Source organism: Eumetopias jubatus, unplaced genomic scaffold (assembly GCF_037043125.1).
Source record: "Eumetopias jubatus isolate StellerSeaLion01/CBP00866 unplaced genomic scaffold, mEumJub1_p1.0 scaffold_16, whole genome shotgun sequence".
NCBI lineage: Eukaryota > Metazoa > Chordata > Mammalia > Carnivora > Otariidae > Eumetopias > Eumetopias jubatus.
Window position 1 is genome coordinate 90,677,031 of NW_028274822.1, and position 20,011 is coordinate 90,697,041.

General features: G+C 49.2%; 1 protein-coding gene across 1 annotated transcript in view; it reads left to right on the forward strand.

Annotated features, from left to right (window-relative positions):
• Nucleotides 1–20,011, forward strand: part of TMEM132C (transmembrane protein 132C) — a 318,194-nt gene that overhangs the window by 99,549 nt on the left and 198,634 nt on the right. The window contains exon 2 of the mRNA XM_088019420.1: nucleotides 7,331–8,219. Coding sequence (XP_087875546.1) covers nucleotides 7,331–8,219 — 889 coding nt within the window. The remainder of the gene's footprint in view (nucleotides 1–7,330; nucleotides 8,220–20,011) is intronic.

The following is a 20,011-nucleotide window of genomic DNA, read 5'->3' on the forward strand; positions in this document are numbered from 1 at the left end:
ATTCCCGCCAACAGTGTAGGAGGGTTCCCCTTTGGAGAAAGGGCATCCCCGCCAACACCTGTCGTTTCCTGCCTTGTTCATTTCAGCCCTTCTGACTGGTGTGAGGTGGTTTGAGCTGGGATTTAATCACCAGCATCCCTGTGAGAGGGAGGTGGGAGGTCAGAGTGAACGGGAGCTGTGGGCTGCTGGCTTTGAGGAGGGAGGAAGGGAAACAAGGACAGCAGGTGCTCTCAGAAGGGGAAGCAGCAAAGAAACATTGTCTCCTGAACTCACCACGAAGAACGCAGCCCTGCCCACACCTTCATTTCAGACTTTTGACCTGCAGAACTATAAGAAAGCATTTCCCATTGTTTTAAGTTACTAAGTTTGTGTCATTTATTCCGGGAGCAATGGGAAACTAATACAGCATTCACCGGGGAGCGGCTCCCTGAAGGGGACCCCACCTTGAGCTCCAGAACCCGCTGTGGACCTGGGGTCCAAGCCACACCCAGGGACAGTGGGGGCGGAGGGATCAGCCACATAGCTACCACGCTCTTTGCCAAACTCGACTTCAGGAAATATGAATTCAGGGCGGTTACAACATTGCACTTCAGATTTATGGCTCTACCTAGGAAATATTTCCCTCGTGTGTGTATACCCAAGGCACCGTTCTCATGCTGATAGGGTCTGAGATTCCAGGTGGTTTAGAGAATTTGTCTCTGAAAGGCCTAAGTCTTTTGCTGTGCTGGGGCTGGGGTAGCGATTAAGCCACACCTGAGGATGATTATGGAGTTTTTCCCGAGAAAGGGGGGTGTCCCCCCCAGCAGCTCAGAGGGGGAGATAAGTACCTGCTCTTTTAGAGGAGAGTTTCTCTTCCAAAATTGCAAACCACACTATGTAATTTCAGCAAAGGATATTCAGGGGCTTGTTCAGAAGAGGCATTGAAATAAAATAATCCATTTATCAAGGTGCCTTTTGTTTCAAGAAAAAAGAAACAATGCGCCGTATTTAGCAGAGAGAGACATTCTGTGTCTGGAGAATGTTAATAAATCACCAACCGGGAGAGGGGGAGAAAACCTCAGAATACTTGGGCCGACTCATATTTCACATAAGCGGTGGCAACTTGGAAGGAAAGTCCCATCAGGGTTTTCCTTGAGGTGAATGGAGGCTGGCGTTTCCCCTGGGGGAGGGGGGTGGTGTCTGATACCGGGTGGGTCAGTGGGAGGCATCCGTGGCCCCGTGGCCCCCCAGACTCGTGGAAGGGCCTGCCCACTGCTCTTGGTGCCTGAATCTTTTCTCATACAGATGTGTCACCTGTTCCTTTGCACACCTCTGCGGCCTGGAAAGCATTCTACTCTAACTTACCAGCATGACTGGAACAATGGTGGTAGTAATCACACTGAGAAGAATAATAATATAAGAGCAACAGCGCCCTTCCCAGTGCTCGGGCACCTTCTGTCCAGGGGTACTTTGCTTATTGCCTTCTGTGACTTGGGGGTGATAGGATTCCCTTTATAGAAATGAGGCTGCCAAAGCTCAAAAGTGTAAGGTATTTGCAAAAAGACGCACGAAACAACAACAACAACAAAATCTTTATCTAGTACATTGTGGAGCAGGGACTCCTTGGATTTTGTCTGACGTCAGGAAGGCCCTTAACCCACAAGGATATCTTTCCTCTCCCTGGATTGAAGAGGGTTTGGCCAAAATCCTTCCTCTGTCTCATTTGTACCTTGGATGAACCACGAACACCTTGCACGTGAATCAGGTTAGATCAGGCTTTCTCAGGCTCAGCGCCACCGACATTTAGGACTGGACAGTGTTTGTGGTAGGGGCCTGGCCTGTTAGCATCACTGGGTTCTGGCCTCTCGATGCCGGGAGCTCCCCCAGCCTTCAGCTGTGAGAACCACAAATGTTTCCAGACGTTACCAGGTGTCTCTCAGGGGCAAAAATCGCCCTTAGTTGAGGACCCTTTGCACAACCTGAGACAATACCACTCATGCATTTGGGTGATTCCAGTGATTTTTTTTTTTTTTTTTACTTAGAGTTCAAATACATGGACTTCTCTAGGTGTTTGCTTTCCTGTTTGTAAAATGAGCAGATATCCGCACCTTTTTGGGAAAAAAAAAAAATCTCTCAGTGCTTTAAAATCAAACATGAGGATGTAGAACCAAATCCAGTGCAAACCCCTCCCCTCTGGATAGTCTTTGAAAGGCCCGTGCGCCATGGTGTTTGTTTTTACATTCTACAATTGAAGAGGAAAGCAGGACCTTGCATTTTTACCACGCACCCTATGGGCACCCGGTGCTTACTGCTGTCAGAGCAAACTCTGGCCCCCTCCCACGCTCCTAGACCGCCTTCCGGCTCCTCACACGCCGAGGCCCCGAGCCTCTCCTGGAGGGATCCCCTGCTCAGCCCCCCTCCTGGGGTCCTCTCTCCAGCCTGGCCAACCCCCATGTCCCAGCCCAGAGAGAACCAGCTCCGAAGAACCCGCCCCCGTCAACACATCCACAGGTGAGCATCATGATGAAGGTGACACCTCATGTGGGCTGAAAGGGCCATTTCCCACCCCTGACGTTATTCTGTCTGGGTGCTAAGTGACACGGACTTCTCCTGTGTTCACTATCTCAGAATCTCAAAAACTCAATTTCCGGCCACAGCTCTGCCGCAGAGTTCTCTGATGAACACCTGATGGAGGACACAATATCCCCAGCACTGACAGGCGACACAGATAAAGAAAATGGATAAACAGGGAGGCAGACAGCAAATGAACGTGCCATCAACGGGGAGCCCGGATAAAAAGGTGTATCTGTCAACGGCCCCCCTGTTCCCGCTCCCGTGGCCTTAGGAAACCAGCATCAGGCTTTTCCAGGGTTATTGTTTCAGATCGATAAAAATTGCCGAATAATCCTATCTTTCTGGGAGACGGTGTGAGCAGATGCACCAGAATGAGAGGGTGGGTATTTGTGCTCACTGGGTCCCAGCAGCCAGGAGATGGTTCCCTGGCAATCAGCAGATGAAGTGTCACGAAAGAAAGAAATACAAGGACTGTTGGTAATCACCTCTGCTTCCTTCCTCCCCGGATCAGGGCTCCCCAGAGCGTGAGATGGGTCGAGGTGATCGACAGAGCCACGGCGTGGGAGGGTGCAGATGGGCACAGGTCCTGGGGGAGCCGTTCTCATGAGCGTCCATGGGGTCGGTGTTTGAGGTGCATGGACATTGGGTGAAGCCACCCGAGTCTCACAAATGAGAAAGCGATTCCCTTTTCAATTCTGTTTGAATTATTCTAATTTCATCCTGCGGAACAGTCTCATTTTGGTATCACTGTATCTTGAACACCTTACACTCAGTAACCTCCCCATTTAACAAAGAAATGGCAAATGTCAGGCTCAGAGCCATAGACTGGCAACAATTTGTATCATGGGATCCTGTGTTTTTATTTATATGGAGATTATCTAAATGCATGTATTCATTAATTCACTGGTATTTGATTAAGTATTTAATAAAGCATTAGTTATTGATAAAAATCATTGACTAGCAATGCATAAATATCTGGTTGATGTCATGAGAGTACTCTCGGAATGTCTGAGTTTAGGAGACATTGTCTGGAGCATTGTGTGTGGAGGGAGATGTTCCTGGCAGGCATGGGAATAAATTCTCATTTTTTGAAGACTTTCTCTTTTTTGGAGCAGTTTTAGATTCACAGCAAAATTGAGAGGAAGGTACAGAGAGTTCCCATGTACCCAAAGTCCGTAGTTTACATTAGGGTTTGCTCTTGGTGTTGTACACCCTGTGGGTTTGGACAAATGTATAAAGACACGTGTCCACTGTTGCGGTATTGTACAGAGTATTTTCACTGCCCTTAAAATCCTCTCTGCCGTATTCATTGACCAAAGTAAATCATACGGCCAACATAGATTCAAGGAGGTCAATAGACTCTTCCTCTTGAAGGGAGGGTTGCAGAGCCACGTGCAAAAGTGTAGATACAAAAGGAGAATTGGGGCTATTTTTAATTGTTCTACACAGCTTCTGTTATATCCCATATATCTGACTCTTTCTACCTATTTATCTATCTGTTTACCTATGCACCCATCCATCCCCCCATCCAACCATCCATCCATCCATCCATCCATCCTTCCATCCAATCACCCACCCACCCACCCACCCTTCTAGCCATCCACCCATCCACCCATCCATCCACCCATCCATCCATCCCCCCATCCAACCATCCATCCATCCATCCACCCATCCATCCATCCCCCCATCCATCCCCCCACCCAACCATCCATCCATCCCCCCACCCAACCATCCATCCATCCCCCCATCCATCCCCCCATCCATCCACCCATCCACCCATCCACCCATCCACCCATCCACCCATCCACCCATCCATCCATCCATCCATCCACCCATCCACCCATCCACCCATCCACCCATCCATCCATCCACCCATCCACCCATCCACCCATCCACCCATCCATCCATCCCCCCATCCAACCATCCATCCATCCATCCACCCATCCATCCATCCCCCCATCCATCCCCCCACCCAACCATCCATCCATCCCCCCATCCATCCCCCCATCCATCCACCCATCCACCCATCCACCCATCCATCCACCCATCCATCCATCCATCCATCCACCCATCCACCCATCCACCCATCCACCCATCCATCCATCCATCCATCCATCCACCCATCCATCCACCCATCCACCCATCCACCCATCCATCCACCCATCCATCCACCCATCCACCCATCCACCCATCCACCCATCCACCCACCCATCCACCCATCCACCCATCCACCCATCCATCCATGGAAACTAAAACTCCCAGAAGGTAAGAACTTGCTCAAGAACCCATGATGGCTGAGTAGATCAACTCTCAGTGCCTCCATGACCAATCTTCATGCCCTTAACCACCATACTAGACCCACTTTCTTCTTCACCATGTCTGTCTCTTCTTGCTCATGTTAAATCTCTCATGAACTGGAAAAAATCAGAACTGGGGTCAGCAGGAAGGTAAGACCAAGGCACTTTTTTCTCCACAAGAGGGAGAAGGAGCGACCTACTTAAGTAATGGAGAAAGGAGACAGCTGGACAGCAAGCCCACTCCCAGTGGAGTAATAAAGCAAGGCTTTATTTTATAGAAAACAAACTCAGCATTTACGAAAAAATAAGAGATTCATATTTTAGGCTTTTTGGGGGGAACCCAAAAAAAGTAGAAAAAAGGAGTCCCTACACACAGGGAGAGTGAAGAATGAGGAGAAAGCTTGTTGGCAGTGCTTCCTGTGTTGGGGTGCATTCTGCTCTGCTCCTGCAGATCCTTCAGAGAGCCCATCCCGCCCCCCGCTCTGTCCCCAAACAAATCAGTCTCTAAATCTCCACACTTCACAGTTTAAGAGCCTTTTTGGAGAGGAATGGGTACACTAGAACAAAACATCTGATGTGGCAATTTAGTTTGGTTTTTAATTATAAGTCACTTAAATAGTCCATGGCCTTTTTAAGGACATGGAACCAGTACTCTTTCTGGGATGTTCTACTCCAGTGGGGCCTTTTGAGGGTGATTTCACCTGGTCCTGGAATGAGAGGGTTAAAGTGGAAGTGCAGACACATCCCTCAAAGAGAGAGGGGCCAGCACCCTTGCTCCCCAGGGCCTCAGAACAAAGCCTCTGGTGGACAACAAGGGGGGATGCTGTTTCTTTGAAAAGCCATCTTGACAACCCAAGCCCATTTGGCTGCAGCACCACCGGAGGCAGCTTTGATCTGCTAGCCAGGGTCCCTGCCGGGAAAAGGATTAGGGGAGCTTCCAGAGGAGAGAGGCTCAGGTCGCCCCATATGCTGGATGGGCCGCACCTGCTGCCTTCAGAGGACGGCCAGCAGGGGAGTGTGGGGCGGCTGGAGGAAGAGAGAACTTTCTGCTCTCTCTGTGTATGAATGGGGGCCCGTTTGCGTTTCTGGGCTGGTTTTCAAAGACAAGGGCACAGCCGTGGACTTCGGGGGGCTTTGCAAAGTCAGCCACTGGGCACTTTAACCTCTTTGTCCTGGGCGTGTAGCGAGTCCGTAGTGAGCCGCCCACAGTGTAAGAGGAAGCCATAGGGGATCTTTGGAGAGGAGAACCTTCGGGCAGCAAGGAGCCTGCTGGTTGGATGGCTGCCCAGGTCTGTGATGGACAGAGGAGGGCAGAAAGGCAGGGGTGATGCCTGATGATGGGAGCCCACCGCGGTGCTGAGCTCCAGCCCCCAGGGTAGGATGGCTTACCAGGCTGTGGATTCCGGTCAGAGCTTTCCAACTCAGATGCACCTGCACAGTTACAAGCAGGTAACTGAACTGCTGAGTGACTTCTCCCCTTGTTCCCCGGTGGGCATAACACCTAGACGTTGCCAGGTCCTCTCATGTGTAAAGAGAAGCTGGAGACCCAGATACTTCCCAGTTGTTCAAGATGGTTCCCATTCTTAGTGATCTTCTAAAATACTGTGGGCCGAACAGAGCCCATCCCCAGGCTGGATTGCGTGCCTTAAGCCAGCAGTTTGTAGTATCTCCCAGTGCGCCGTGTTTCCTTTTGACTTTATGAATTTGTTGTTATGCAAAAGATTTTTAAAAATTTTTGCATAGGGAAGTTTATCACTTTTTTTAAAATTGCATTTGGATTTTGAGTCATAATTAGAAAGCTTTCCCTACACCCAGCTCATGAAGGCGTTCATCCGTTGTCTTCTTTTAGTACTGGAAATTTTTATTTCCTTATGTCTAGATCACTGATTCACTTGACGTTTATTCTTGTGTATGGTGTGAGGTATGGATCTAATTGTGTCTTTTTTTTTTTTTTTATAATTGTATCTTTTGTTTCAAGTGGCTAGCCATTTGTCCTAGAACCATATATGAAAAAGTCTCTCTTTGCCTCATGACTTGGGTGCTGTCTTTATCACATGCTAAATTTCCAGGTGTACGTGAGTTTATTTACGGACTCATCCATTCCATTGGTTTGTTTTTCTATTCATGTACCCGTATCATTAAATATGCTTTAAACTCATGCAAATTTTTAATAAACATCCCAACTCCACACTCGTGGGTATCTTGCCAGCTTTCTGCTCAGTGACATTATGAAATCATCACTGTTCAACCATTTCTAACGTGCAAAAATCTACATTTCGTTGGCTTCAACCTAATACAAGTATATAATTTGTAGAGCATGTAGTCCTTTACTGGCTGATTCCAGGAGTACCATGGAAATTCTAGCCAAGCGGGCTTCGGAACGTTCTCCTCATTTCTAAATTGCTTACAGACCTACTGTCCACGGAGTCCAGCAATAACCGCATCTTTGTCTTTTTCTTTTCTTTCTTTGCCCCCTGAAGTGATAGAGGGCCGAGGGGTCACAGACAACGTGCCACGGTTCTCCTCGCTGCCGCCCTTCCTGCCTGTGAGCTACCATATCCTTGGGGCGGAGACCTCCTTCTTCCTGAAGGAGACCAACCAGGACGTCGTGCGCAACTCCAGCCTGCACACCAGGGTGGAGTCCTTCTTCACATACAAGGCCAAGAGGCCCCCAGTACTCAACGCTAGCTACGGGCCCTTCTCTGTGCAGAAGGTCGTGCCTCTGGAACTGATGGTCACTTCGAACTTTCTAGGTCCAACCAGTAAATTCGGTCTCAACTGGAAACTGAAGGCGCACATCCTGCGGGACAAGGTGTACCTGAGCCGGCCCAAGGTGCAGGTGCTGTTCCACGTGCTGGGCCGGGACTGGGCGGCGCAGAGCCCCGGCGAGAGGCTGCCCTGCCTGCGCGTGTTCGCCTTCCGTGAGACCCGGGAGGTGCGGGCCGGCTGCCGGCTGCAGGGGGCCCTGGGGCTGTGCGTGGCCGAGCTGGACCTGCTGGCCGCCTGGTTCGGGCCCCCGAGCGTGGTGGCCGGGAGGAAGAAGGCGCCCGGGCCGCCCGAGGGCAGCCCCGTGGAGCTCTACTACTCCGTGCAGCCGGGGGATGTGCGCGGGGACTGTGCGGCCGGCGACGTCCGGAAGGGCAACGCCATCCGGCCGGGGAAGGACGGGCTGGACGAAGCTGTGCCCCACCTGCAGAGGATCGGGAGCGTCTTCCTCTACCAGACGGGCAGCAGACCCGCACTGAATGAGCTGCGTTTGGACAGCAACGTGGCCATCTGGCTGCCCTCCCGGCCAGTCAAACAAGGAGACGTGGTCACGGCCTATGTCACCATGGCCAGCAATTCCACCGTGGACCTCTTCATCCTGAGGTAGGTGCCCAGGGTGGCCCCGGGCAGTCTTGCGTGTGCTTCCTGTGAGGTGGGGCTGGACGCCTGGGGTTTCGCTACCTTCAGAGACCCTCCGGCTTCACAGTGAAGCCGAATTCTGCACTCAGCAGTGCCTCTTACATTATGGATTAGGGGACGGGGGGAGGGGGCCAGAAACGGAATCCAAAAGGAGCAAGGGTAAAGGAATCACTGTCTTTTGACCTTGAGTTGTCATCGAACTTGGAGAAGGATGTGATTTTTCTTTAGCTTTGAATTCTTTTGTAGATACACAGATACTTGTTGCATGAATGCGAGTATATTTTTGCAGAGCCCAAGAAGAGATGTAGGGTTTATGATATTTATGATATTTTTACTTTGGGTGTATGTGTGGAAAAAGGCAAGGATGCATGCACCCTTTAAAAAAATTTTTTTGGTGAGGTTCAGTGTTGCCAAGTCGGGGCTGTGGGAACCTCAGTTCCTGAGCACAGCGCAGCTGTGATTAAAGGAGTCCGCCCAACAGAAAATTATTGCGCAGAGGTATTCCATCTCCTAATAGAGAACAGAAAATAAATTGAAACAACAGAATAACCCACCTGCCGTCACCGCTGCTGGCTCAGCAGATTTTGCGAGTTCTAATGGGGCTACTGTGTCACTGCATGATGCTTCTGAGGTCGGTCCGGGAGCATCTGCTCTCCGAAGATTATCAATACCGGAGAAAAGCCACTTACAGCAAATCCTCTTAAAATGTGGACCAGGATTTCATAATAATGAGAAAATATTTGAGGTTTATTTAAAAGATAAAGATGATAAAAATTGTGGGTTTTTTTTTTCTATTCTAGTGAAGAAGGACTTAGTTCATAATTACGACTCTTCCTTGGTTCTTTCTTAAAATAAAAAAATTAATCGCATGTTGAATGAATTGCTTGGGAAAATATCTGCAAAATAGAATGATAGCATTTTATAGCGTATTTCTTTTTGTTTAAGTTTTCTCCTATAATGTCAAGAATGGTCATTTTTAAAAGCTTTGTTTGTGTTTGTTTTCACAAAATGCACTCCAAGTGTTTCTCAAGGCATTTCTTCATCCTTTAGATTTGAATAATGCTCTTCTGGAATGTCTGTCTGGTCATCGTCCTTGTCATGTTTTCTTTCAACTTTTAAGCGGGCTCATTTGACCAGATCCTCCCTTGCCGGTGTGTTCTGGATAAGATTGAGCATTTCTACATTGTGATCAGTGATGGTATGAAATCCTCCAACTTTCGCAAGAGACAAAGTTTGCCCTGCAGGGGTTCCCATTATGTCCATACTCTCAGCCTCAGTGTCCAGCCAGGCACCTGCTGAGTGTGGGAGGAGGGACGCCCCTCCCCGTCAGGGCGCCGGTGGAAGTGTCCGCCTTATAACAGGCCAGGAAAGCAAATGTTTAGATAGGAGGATCCGGGTTTTGCTTCCTCCTGCCTTGGCTGGGAAAGACACTGATCCGCAAGGTTTGAGTTTTTTTTTCCCTGGGTCCCTCGGCACACTCTGTTTCAGATCATTTCATTGTAAAATAAGTATATACAGCCCTGGCTTTGGAAAGTAGATGCAGAAGACAGGGATGATGCCTGGATGGTGCCACGCTTCACGATTCCAGAGTCATAATTATCTTCACACTTAGACTGATCCTTAACTTCGCTTTCAGAAATGCAGGCTCTGTGGTCCACCCGGGGCAGGTTTGAGTAAGTCACCAGGTCCCTGGGTCCCAGGAGGTGCAGGGTCTTCAGCTGTTGGTGGGCCCCCCAGACCTGCTTTGTTGGACAGGAGGGGATGTTTTCTGTATTTGTCATCATCTCGGCAGGAACGGTGGTGAGGATCAGCTCCTGCAAACAGTTGGCTCAGCTCTGAGCCTGTCTCCTGCACTTCCTGGCTGTGGGACTGTGGGTACCTCTGCCCCTCATCTCTACATCGGATGTCTTCACGGCACCTCCTGCTGTAGTGGTGGGAGGCCCCCGAAGGCCAATATTTATTTCTAAGGTGCTTATGACAGTGCCTGGCCCATAAAAAGTATGTCTATGAATGTTGAGTGTCACTAATGGGGGTTGTGTTTAAACATCCATCAAAACTTCCCTAAGCGCTGAATTCTGTTTTAGCAGTAAAAGGACTCCATGCCTTGCCTAAAACCATAGCCACCAGGTCTGTTCTCCATGCTGTGTTGATGCCCACCTCGCCGTGATTTTGTTTAAAGAGCAAAACTGTTTTGTTTTTTTTTTTAATGACAAGCGCTTTGGAGCACGGAGGGTGGTGATGGCCTGGTTTTGGGGTGGGTGTTGCTCAGGGCCGTGAGGTGCAGCCACCCTGTTTCTGCCTTCCCGATCGTTCCAACACAGACCTGAGCCCTGGGGGAGAGGCAGAGGAGACACGGGGTCCCTGACGTGGGGCCGAAGGGTGCCGCTGCCATGACTGATGGGCAGAGCGTGGGGGAAGCAGGTTTTCCCTTCCAGAGAACATAGTTAATTGTGACTTAGTTAAAAATAATGTTTATTTTTCAATGAATTGTTTCAAGGATAAAATATTCAGTAAGAGAATGCAAGAGGTTGTACACAGACAGTGACTGCACGTGAGTGCATGTGCTCACGAGACCCACGTGCCTCCAGTGGCCTCCAGCCGTGGCTGTGGGTTGGATCGCAGGGAAATCCATCTTGCCCGTTGCAGGGACCTTTCTACTGAGAAATTCGGGGAGCCTGCAGGAGAACTTGAAAGACCTCTGCTGACTGTGAAATCCAGAGGCGTTCTCCTTCATCACCTTGTACAATGGTGTTGATGACAAGGCTATATTTGGAGACAGCCAGGATGTTTTAGGGATTTTTATAGGGCCAGTAGCTTATTTGGGAACCTGGCCGAGGCCTCCTTTATAAGATCGTTTTCACGAATGATGCTGTCTTCCATGGGCCCAAAGTATCAGCCTGCTTTTGGCTCGCAACTTCATGAATTTAATCCAAAGGCGTCAAGGTGTGGAAAGTTGAAGCTTTGTTTCCTGTAGTCATAGTGATTTGGGAAACCTATTTGAGAAAATAAGAAATCATGATCGCCAACATAAATGAAAAACGCCTAACCAGATGTGTTCCACAGACGCCTCGAAGTGTGTCCGGTCACGGGAGTAGGCCCCTTGGCCCTTGGCTTAGAGCAAAGCACAGAGCAAAGGCCCAGCAGATATTTATGGAATTCATGCAAAACCAAATACTTGCTATCAAACCTAGATCATAAACGTTCCTTTTCATGGATGTTTTCCTTCATGACTGACTGAGGCTTCTTAAAATCAATCTCAAGATTCCTTACAGCAAGCAGGGGCATGCCTCGCTATTCTGATGGCTTCCAGAATACACCGACGATCAGAGCCATCAGTCCTGAAAATGCCTTTTGCCACCCCCCGTGCCTGGATGCCATGAAGGCCTCAGGATGCCGAGGATGGCGCCTGCCCCAGACCCCTACTTCCTCGAAGCTCTGTGTTAGACGCAGTGTGCACAACTTCTTCCCGTTTGGGATCGATGTTCACTTTATCTCAGTGAGTCTTGACCTTGCAGGCCACTAGAGGGGAGAGCGGGGGAGGCCACTGCACCTCAGCCTCGTCACTAAGTAACTGGAATTGATGCCTACAAGGCAAAGGAGGTGGCTCTGTTCTCTGTACCTGAGAGCAGGCTTGCTTCGTTGTGTCCACAAAGTTGAGGTTAAAAAAAAAAAAAACAACAACAGAAGTTAAACCGATGAATCACTAAAGTTTATTGTGAACACACCCAAAAGACAGTCTGTACACCGGGAGCCCTGGAAGCAAAGCTGGAATGAGGCTTGGAGTTGGAGGGGAGGTAGAGGAGGGGGGCGCGGTTTGCATCTATGTTAGAAAGCAGGCACTCCCAGAGCCTGGAGGTGGGGACCAACTATTCTTCCTGGGCATTTTTTACAATATGAGAATTTTCTTAAATGAAAGGAAAGGGGTTAGTGGTGACCTCCTGTCAATTTGGGGGAAAAAATTAATGCTTATGATTTTCCGAGGCATAAGCAAGCAATGACCCAGGTCAAGTTGGCCTCGCTTGTCTTGCCAAGCAAGCTGAATTAAGCTTTGCTTGTGTGACGAAACTGGGTTTGTCAGCTCAAGGAGTTTTTAAGGCTGGGCTCTGTTGTTGGTGGGTGACTTTAACATCCCCCCCATTTTGGGTCAGTCCCTCAGTGAACTGAGAGCGTGAGCAGCTGGTACGGCGTTCTGGTCACTACCCCTGATGACACAGCCCAGCTGAGGACTCCCAGGGCCCCCTCTGCCAACAGGGGCATCACCATCTCGCACATGGGTGGTCGGATCATTGAGTTCCCCAAGGTGTCTGATCCTGGTGGACATCATGTGATGTGTGAGTGACCGTCAAGGGGCATTTAAAACGCTTGGGAGGAGACAGAGGTCAATCTCACAACCTTAGGACAGGAGTAGCCAAAGAATGAACCCCCTCCCCCCAGAGCAGATCCTGAGAAGCCAAGATCTAACCAACTAAGCAGCTCCAATGGGTTATAATCAGATTCAGGTTTACCTGTCGAAGTTAAACCACAACGCGAGGTATTAGCAATCGCCTCTCCTCATGGTCACTTAGGGCCGGATGAACATGAGAATGATTCATTTCAGGACGTGGTACTGTAACCAGGTCTAAACCAGGTCTCTGGCTGATGGGAGCAATCAGTCATTTAATAAGAGACATCTCTTTGGAAATATAAGAAAAGCAAAGGTTGATAATCCGAGTGGATTATAAACAGCCAGTTGAGAAATTTTCTAGATTTGAGTTGGAAGCGTCTTCAGAGGGTGCAATGAGGTTGGCGGCTTCAGTCCCAGGGGGTCTCCCTGGTTGGTGATGTCATGGGCGTTTCCATCCGGTAGCAGCCACGAAGGTTGTCCGGGAGTGTTCTGCATGGTGATTTCTCTGACGTTTACACGTAGATCACAAAGCCTCGGAAACAATTAACAATGAGAGTCTGATCATGGGTACGCTCTAGTTTTCCATCTGAAATATAATTTTTGTAGTTATTTCATTTTTATCAAAGATAGGGTGAAACTCATTTGTTTGTAAAAAAAAATAAGTCTAGTCTTCTTAAACTTGGATGATTGACATCAACGTAGTAAGGTTACTGATTCTGTGTCTGTTATCAAATATGATAGTCAGTAATGGCTCTGGTCACATCTAAGGGGTGTCACTGGATCCCTGAGGTCAATCTCAGTTCTTTAAAAGTGTCTGATAACAAGGAATCTCAGACCTTTAAAGTGTCTTTATGCCAAGAAGCCAAGCTATGGACTTGTGTAATTGAGTCCCATTGCAAAGGAACAGATTCTCACTGAGCTTATTCTAGTACATATATTGTCATGAAGAATGAGAATATTTAATCAGAGTTTCTGAATTCTGGAGAGATCCAGTAGGGAGAAAAAGGGAAATGTTTCAGTCTGGGTTTACAGTCGTATGCTTTAGCAAATTGCTGCAAGTTATAAATGTCTTAAAAGAGAGGAGGAAAAGGGTCCTTCCAATCTGGAAAACAAAATATTAAAGAACCAGCAGTGTTTTTAAACAAAGTCATCAAGATTCTAATCCCTCCGTCCATTCATTCAGTCTCCCGTAATTAATTCTTGCTTTGCTTCCTCTGGGTTAGCGGCTTTATGAATCCGTCTGTTCCCCATTAGCATTTGAGAAGTTCTTGCCGAGTTCAGTGTTGTGGTCTTAAGGTTCTCAGACACCTGTGTTCTGGAGGTCTGGTCGGGTCTCCCGTGGGTCTCCCTGAAGATGCGGGACTTGGTTCTGTGGTTGAGTATGTGCGCTCAGAGAGAAATCATCAAGAGCAGAACAGGAGCTGTGTGTGTGACGGGAGACTTAGACCAACCATGACAGTTGAAGGTCTAGGGGTTTCCCCAGTGTCTGGACTCCTGTGGACCTCGGGTGGTCCCCACACATCCAGCCCACGACGAGCCACCAAGCTGTCCCCCAAGGCAAGCCGCCTTCCGCACCAGCCAGCCCCACACCAAAGCACCCACAGGAATCTCCACATCTCCCTTTCTGTTCCTTCTCCCGGGCCGTGTGAGCTTTCTCAGGAGCACCTGACAACTGAGCAGCAATTTGCGAGGCTGCTCTGCCCTTTCTTTCCTGGGTAGATTTCGTGTGCTGGCCCTGATAATGGAGCCCTCGGGGCATAAATCCGAAGAGATGATTTTTCTTTTCTAAGTAAAACACTCCGAAGTAAGGAGGTAGTCTTCCCAGAACAATAAAAAGGGAGCAGAGGAGAGACACTCTACGTTGTGGAACTACTCGCGTTGTCGGGGCAGGATGGCAGAATAAGGGAGCGGGGCGGGGGGTGCCCTCGGCTGGGGCACAGACGGCGCTCGGATGCGGGGCTCCTGACTCATGCGTTCTGTTCCAGTTGGACTGGTGGATGCTTGCCCATTCTTGCTAACAACTGGTGCCCCCCCACCCTAATCCAAACAACGTCCTGTGCCCTTAACAGCCTCTCTACGTTCCCAGCATCATCCAATAAATAAATAAAAAGATAAAGGGCGGAAGCAGCGAAGAGGCTTTTAAAGCGACGACCTAAAGGGACTTTGCATGCAGGGGTATTGGGAGAGGTGTTATTTTTCCAAGCAGGATGCGATGTGTCGGTGGACTCATTCCTAGAAGCTAAATGGGAAGGAGTGCCTGGAGGGCTCATAGACTGGTTGTCCACTCCCCTAAAAGGATTCTGCAATGCGGGCCTTTTATAGGTAAACCCGGTTCCCAGCCAGCCCAAGGTGGAGGGCACGGTGCTGGGCTTGCACTGGTGGGCGGCGGGTGGGATCCGCGGAACCTGTCTCTCCTGAAAGACTGAAGCCGATTGGGGAGCTCCGCACTTTAGTCCACTTACACCTAATTATACCCCAAACATACACAAATACATAAACACACACAGCAGCATTATCCATAATGGCCAAAACGTGGAAACCACCCCCATGTCTACCCACCGGCAAATGAGTAAAGCAAAATGTGATCTGTCCGTGTAATGGGGATGTCGTGCGGCCACAGAAGGGACTGAGTTGGCGATCCGGGCCACGGCGTGGATGGAGCTTGAGACCGCGATGCTGAGGGAAGAAGCCAGGCACTCACGACCCCGGCCGCCGGGTTCGCTGGTTTTGGCGAGAAGCTAACAACGCGGGCTTTCAGTGCAGTCTCTGAATTTAAACACGTGGACAACGGAATCACATCTCAGCACCTCCACGCAGACCTGGGGACCCGATGGTGACCCTGGGCTGAGCTGTGTCTCCTGGTCTAAGTCGTGGCTCCAAGCACCAGTATATTTGTTTCCTATGGCTTCTGGAACAAACTTCCCCAAACGGGGTGGCTTAAAACGTCAGAAACGTGATCTCTCAAGGTTCTGGAGGCAGAAGCCTGAAGTTGGGGTGCTGGCTAGGCTAAGCTTCCTCCGGGGCCTCCGGGGGGCAGGGATTTGGGGGATCTTCCTCTGCCTCTTCCTCCTTCCGCTGGTGCCTCGGCTCCCGGCTGCATCGCTCCCGCCCTGCCTCTGTCCTTACACACTGTCCCCTCCTTGTCCCTCTGTGTCCATGTCTCACATGCCCTCGCCTTTCCTTGCAAGGATCCCATCCAGAGATCAGGGGCTTGTTACACCTGCAAAGACCCTGTTTCCCAGTGAGGCCACGTTCTGGGGTCCCGCATGGACGTGAAGTGGGGGAGGCCCACTCCGGAGAGGGCAGGACCACCCCCATGCATTTCGGAGCCTTGCCGCATGTCATCCTGGGAACTTTGAATTGCTGCGTGCCCCTTGGCACCTCTGACTGGTGGGAGAGCAGAGCCTCCAATGGGATTTGGAGCCTTCACCACGTGGAGAGCACGCCCTTCTGTGCCCGGTGCACCTGTGCCTGCTCTCAAACCCTCCTGCTGATTACTGACCACCGCCTGCACATGTGCAGTTGTAACTGAATGTCGGGGAGCTCTTTTTATCCTTACTTGATCCCCTTTGTGTCCAAGGGTATGCAAAAGCCTGAAAGGCAATTTCCAGATCCCTGGCTCACCCCTGAAAGATTTGGCTCTTCATTTCCAACTAGGCACCCATCCCCCAGGTCAGGTAGAGCCCTCAGGAATGACCCGAATGTCCCAGACTTCGTCATTAGGAACCCCAAACGCAGTCGGGTTTGCACTGACTGCAAATTTGGAGCTAATTCAGACAATTCTGGAAACTCGTTTTCCCACACTCCGTCTAAAATTCATTTCCCTGTTGAATGTCTCCGAAGGAAAGGTTTGTTTTCATTTTGTTCAGCTTGTCATTTTAAATGTATTCTTCTGGAACAGAGAAAAGGAACAATTTTCTTTCTGCTTGGGAAGAAGTGAAGAAATAATGTTTCCTGCCCAGGGCCCCCTCCCCAGCTCCCCCCCAACACATCTGTGTTGCCAGGCAGCCCGGCTTTGGTGAGACATTTGACTGTTGTGGGAAAAACATTTACACATAAAATTGACTCCAGCTCTCTGAAAAGAGAAAGGGAGCAGAGCCTTCCTGACCGAGACCTGCCTCCTTTATGCCACACTCTTTAACGGATTTAAGAGTCATCTTAGTTTTCAAAATAAAAGAAAATTAAAATTAAAAAAATAAAAGGCATCTTCATTTTCTTCGAGCTTCCCGGATCACAGTTCTGTCTGTCGCAAACACTTTACCACGTGCATAAGGGGACTTGTGTACCTGGGCATTCTTAGGCTAGGGGGTGAGTAATAATTGCAGTAGGAGTGTTGGATACTCCACTGTACCAGAGTCCTGGGGTAGTTTTTTTTAAGATTTTTATTTTTAAGTAATCTCTACACCCAACGTGGGGCTTGAACTCACGGGCCTGAGATCAAGAGTCACATGCTCCCCTGACTGAGCCAGCCAGAAGCCTCCATACTGGGGTATTTTTTTTTTTAAGATTTTTAAAAATTTTTTTAGAGAGAGAAAGAGAGAGAGAGCAAGCCGGGAGAGGGGCAGAAAGAGAGGAAGAAGCAGACTCTGCACTGAGCAGGGAGCCCGATGCAGGACTCGATCCCAGGACCCTGAGATTATGACCTGAACCAAAGGCAGATGCTCAATCGACTGAGACACCCAGGAGCCTCTGAGGTATTTTTAAGTGTTGATTTGCTGCTGTTTTGCTTGGTGTTGTGGCATTACTGCAGGGTTCCTTAATATGGGAAATCTGAACCATTGATGTCTTGCAACCCCAAGAGTTATTGGATGAATTAAAGTCTCGGATAGGGTGACAAGGCTTACCTGTTTCTTTTTTTTTTTTTTAAGATTTATTTATTTATTTTGAGAGAGTGAGAATGAGAGAGAGAGAGAGAGTACATGAGAGGGGGGAGGGTCAGAGGGAGAAGCAGACCCCCCGCCGAGCAGGGAGCCCGATGCGGGACTCGATCCCGGGACTCCAGGATCATGACCCGAGCCAAAGGCAGTCGCCCAACCAACTGAGCCACCCAGGCGCCCAAGGCTTACCTGTTTCTAAAGCATTCCAATTGCATTACCCCTTCCTTGTTCAGAACCTTCTTTGGAACCTCATTTCTGTTTTAACTCCCATTCCCTGCCTTCCTAGACATGTTGAGCATATTTTCTTATATTTACAAGTCCTCTTTGTGGTCAGCTGGGCTCCAGTCTACTTTCAGAAGGGTGGTGCCCTTTTTTTTTTTTAAAAGATTTTATTTATTTATTCATGACAGACAGAGAGAGAGAGAGAGAGAGAGAGAGAAGCAGAGGGAGAAGCAGGCTCCCAAGGAGCAGGGAGCCCGATGCGGGACTCGATCCCAGGACCCCGGGATCATGACCTGAGCTGAAGGCAGACGCTTAACCATCTGAGCCACCCAGGCGCCCGGGGGATGCCCTTTTTTATTTAGAAAGGAGGAGATCCTGCACATGGGGACGTGAAGGCAATGAGGAGGATGTGGTGTAGGAGGGGTGGAAGCGGGAGCGAGGCGGGCTGTGAATGTCAGGCCCAATTACCAGCCATTTCCGCAGGTGAGCCCAGCGACCTCGCTTCCCCCAGGGCTGGGGTCGCGTTGTCCCTCGCCGTCTTTCCTCATATTCCCAAGGCTGACCTTGCTACCTCAGCCTATCTTGTGCCGCCTAGGGCTTTCTTCCTCTGTCCCTTTACTTCGGCAGCATCGGCTAGAGGGACCAGCATGCTCAGACCTGGAGAGTGGCTGTCACTCGGGTGGAGCCGCTTGTGAAGACAATGACTAGAAGAAGACGAAGACCGTATCTCACGTTCCCCTAAAATACCAGCATCCTCTGGCGTTTTGTTCTGGTACTGTGATCACTTTGGACATGCTTTCCTGAAGAAAGCATCTCTTCTGAATTTCTCAGGGGGACCTTGAAGAAATGGAATTCACTACCACATAAAGGAATGCACATGCCTTTTTAGAGGCTCTTGTCCACTGCTTCCTGGGTCAGACCCATTGCTCCCGAGAAGCCATACTCTCGCTCCTCCTGGGTCTGCTGTTTGGATGGCACTGTTGGGCTTCTAGAAAATCATGTTTGCATAGTGTTCGGCAAGTCCTCGTTCACAACATGCCATGCGGTTCTCTCAACAACCCATTCTGAGATTCAGTCTCTCTCACTCCATCATCCAAACCCCTGTCTTCATGCTGTCCCAACTCCTGCTGTCTCCCTCCACGGTGACTCCAGTGGTTCCCAGTTCATACAACATTTAGAGGTTGAGAGTACACATCTCCTACAATGAAATACCACCTCACACCCGTTAGGATAGCTGCTGTTGAAAAAGCAGAAAAGAACAGGCATCAGTGAGGACATGGACCAATTGGAACCCTTGTGTCCTAAGGATGGGAATGCAAAATGGTGCCGCTCTTGTGAAAAACAATATGGCGGTACCTCAAAAACTCAAAATAGAATTCCCATATGATCCAGCAATTGCACTTCTGTGTATATGCTCCAAAGAACTGAAAGCAGGATCTTGAAGAGACATTCATATACCCACAGCAGCATTACTCACAAAAGCCGGGAAGTGGAAACAACCTAGCTGCCCATCCATGGATGAGCGGATAAACAAAGGGCAGGCTACCCATACAGTGGAATGTGAATCAGCCATAAAAAGGAAGGGGATTCTGACACCTGCTGCAATGTCCTTGAGGACATTATACAGAGTGAAATAAGCCAGTCATAAAATAGGCAGAAGACATGAACAGACACTTCTCCAAAGAAGACATGCAAATGGCTACCAGACACATGAAAAAATATTCAACATCATTAGCCATCAGGGAAATTCAAATCAAAACCACACTGAGATACCACCTTACACCAGTTCGAATGGCGAAAATTGACAAGGCAAGAAACAACAAATGTTGGAGGGGTTGTGGAGAAAGGGGAACCCTCTTACACTGTGGTGGGAATGCAAGCTGGTGCAGCCACTCTGGAAAATAGTGTGGAGGTTCCTCAAAAAGTTAAAAATAGAGCTACCCGATGATCCAGCAATTGCACTACTGGGTATTTACCCCAAAGATACAAACGTAGTGAAAAGGAGGGCCACATGCACCCCAATGTTCATAGCAGCAATGTCTGCAATGGCCAAACTGTGGAAGGATCCGAGATGCCCTTCAACAGATGAATGGAGAAAGAAGACGTGGTCCATACATACAATGGAATATTACTCAGCCATCAGAAAGCATGAATACCCAACTTTTACATCAACATGGATGGGACTGGAGGAGATGATGCCAAGTGAAATAAGTCAAGCAGAGAAAGTCAATTATCATATGGTTTCACTTATTTGTGGAACATAAGCAATAGCA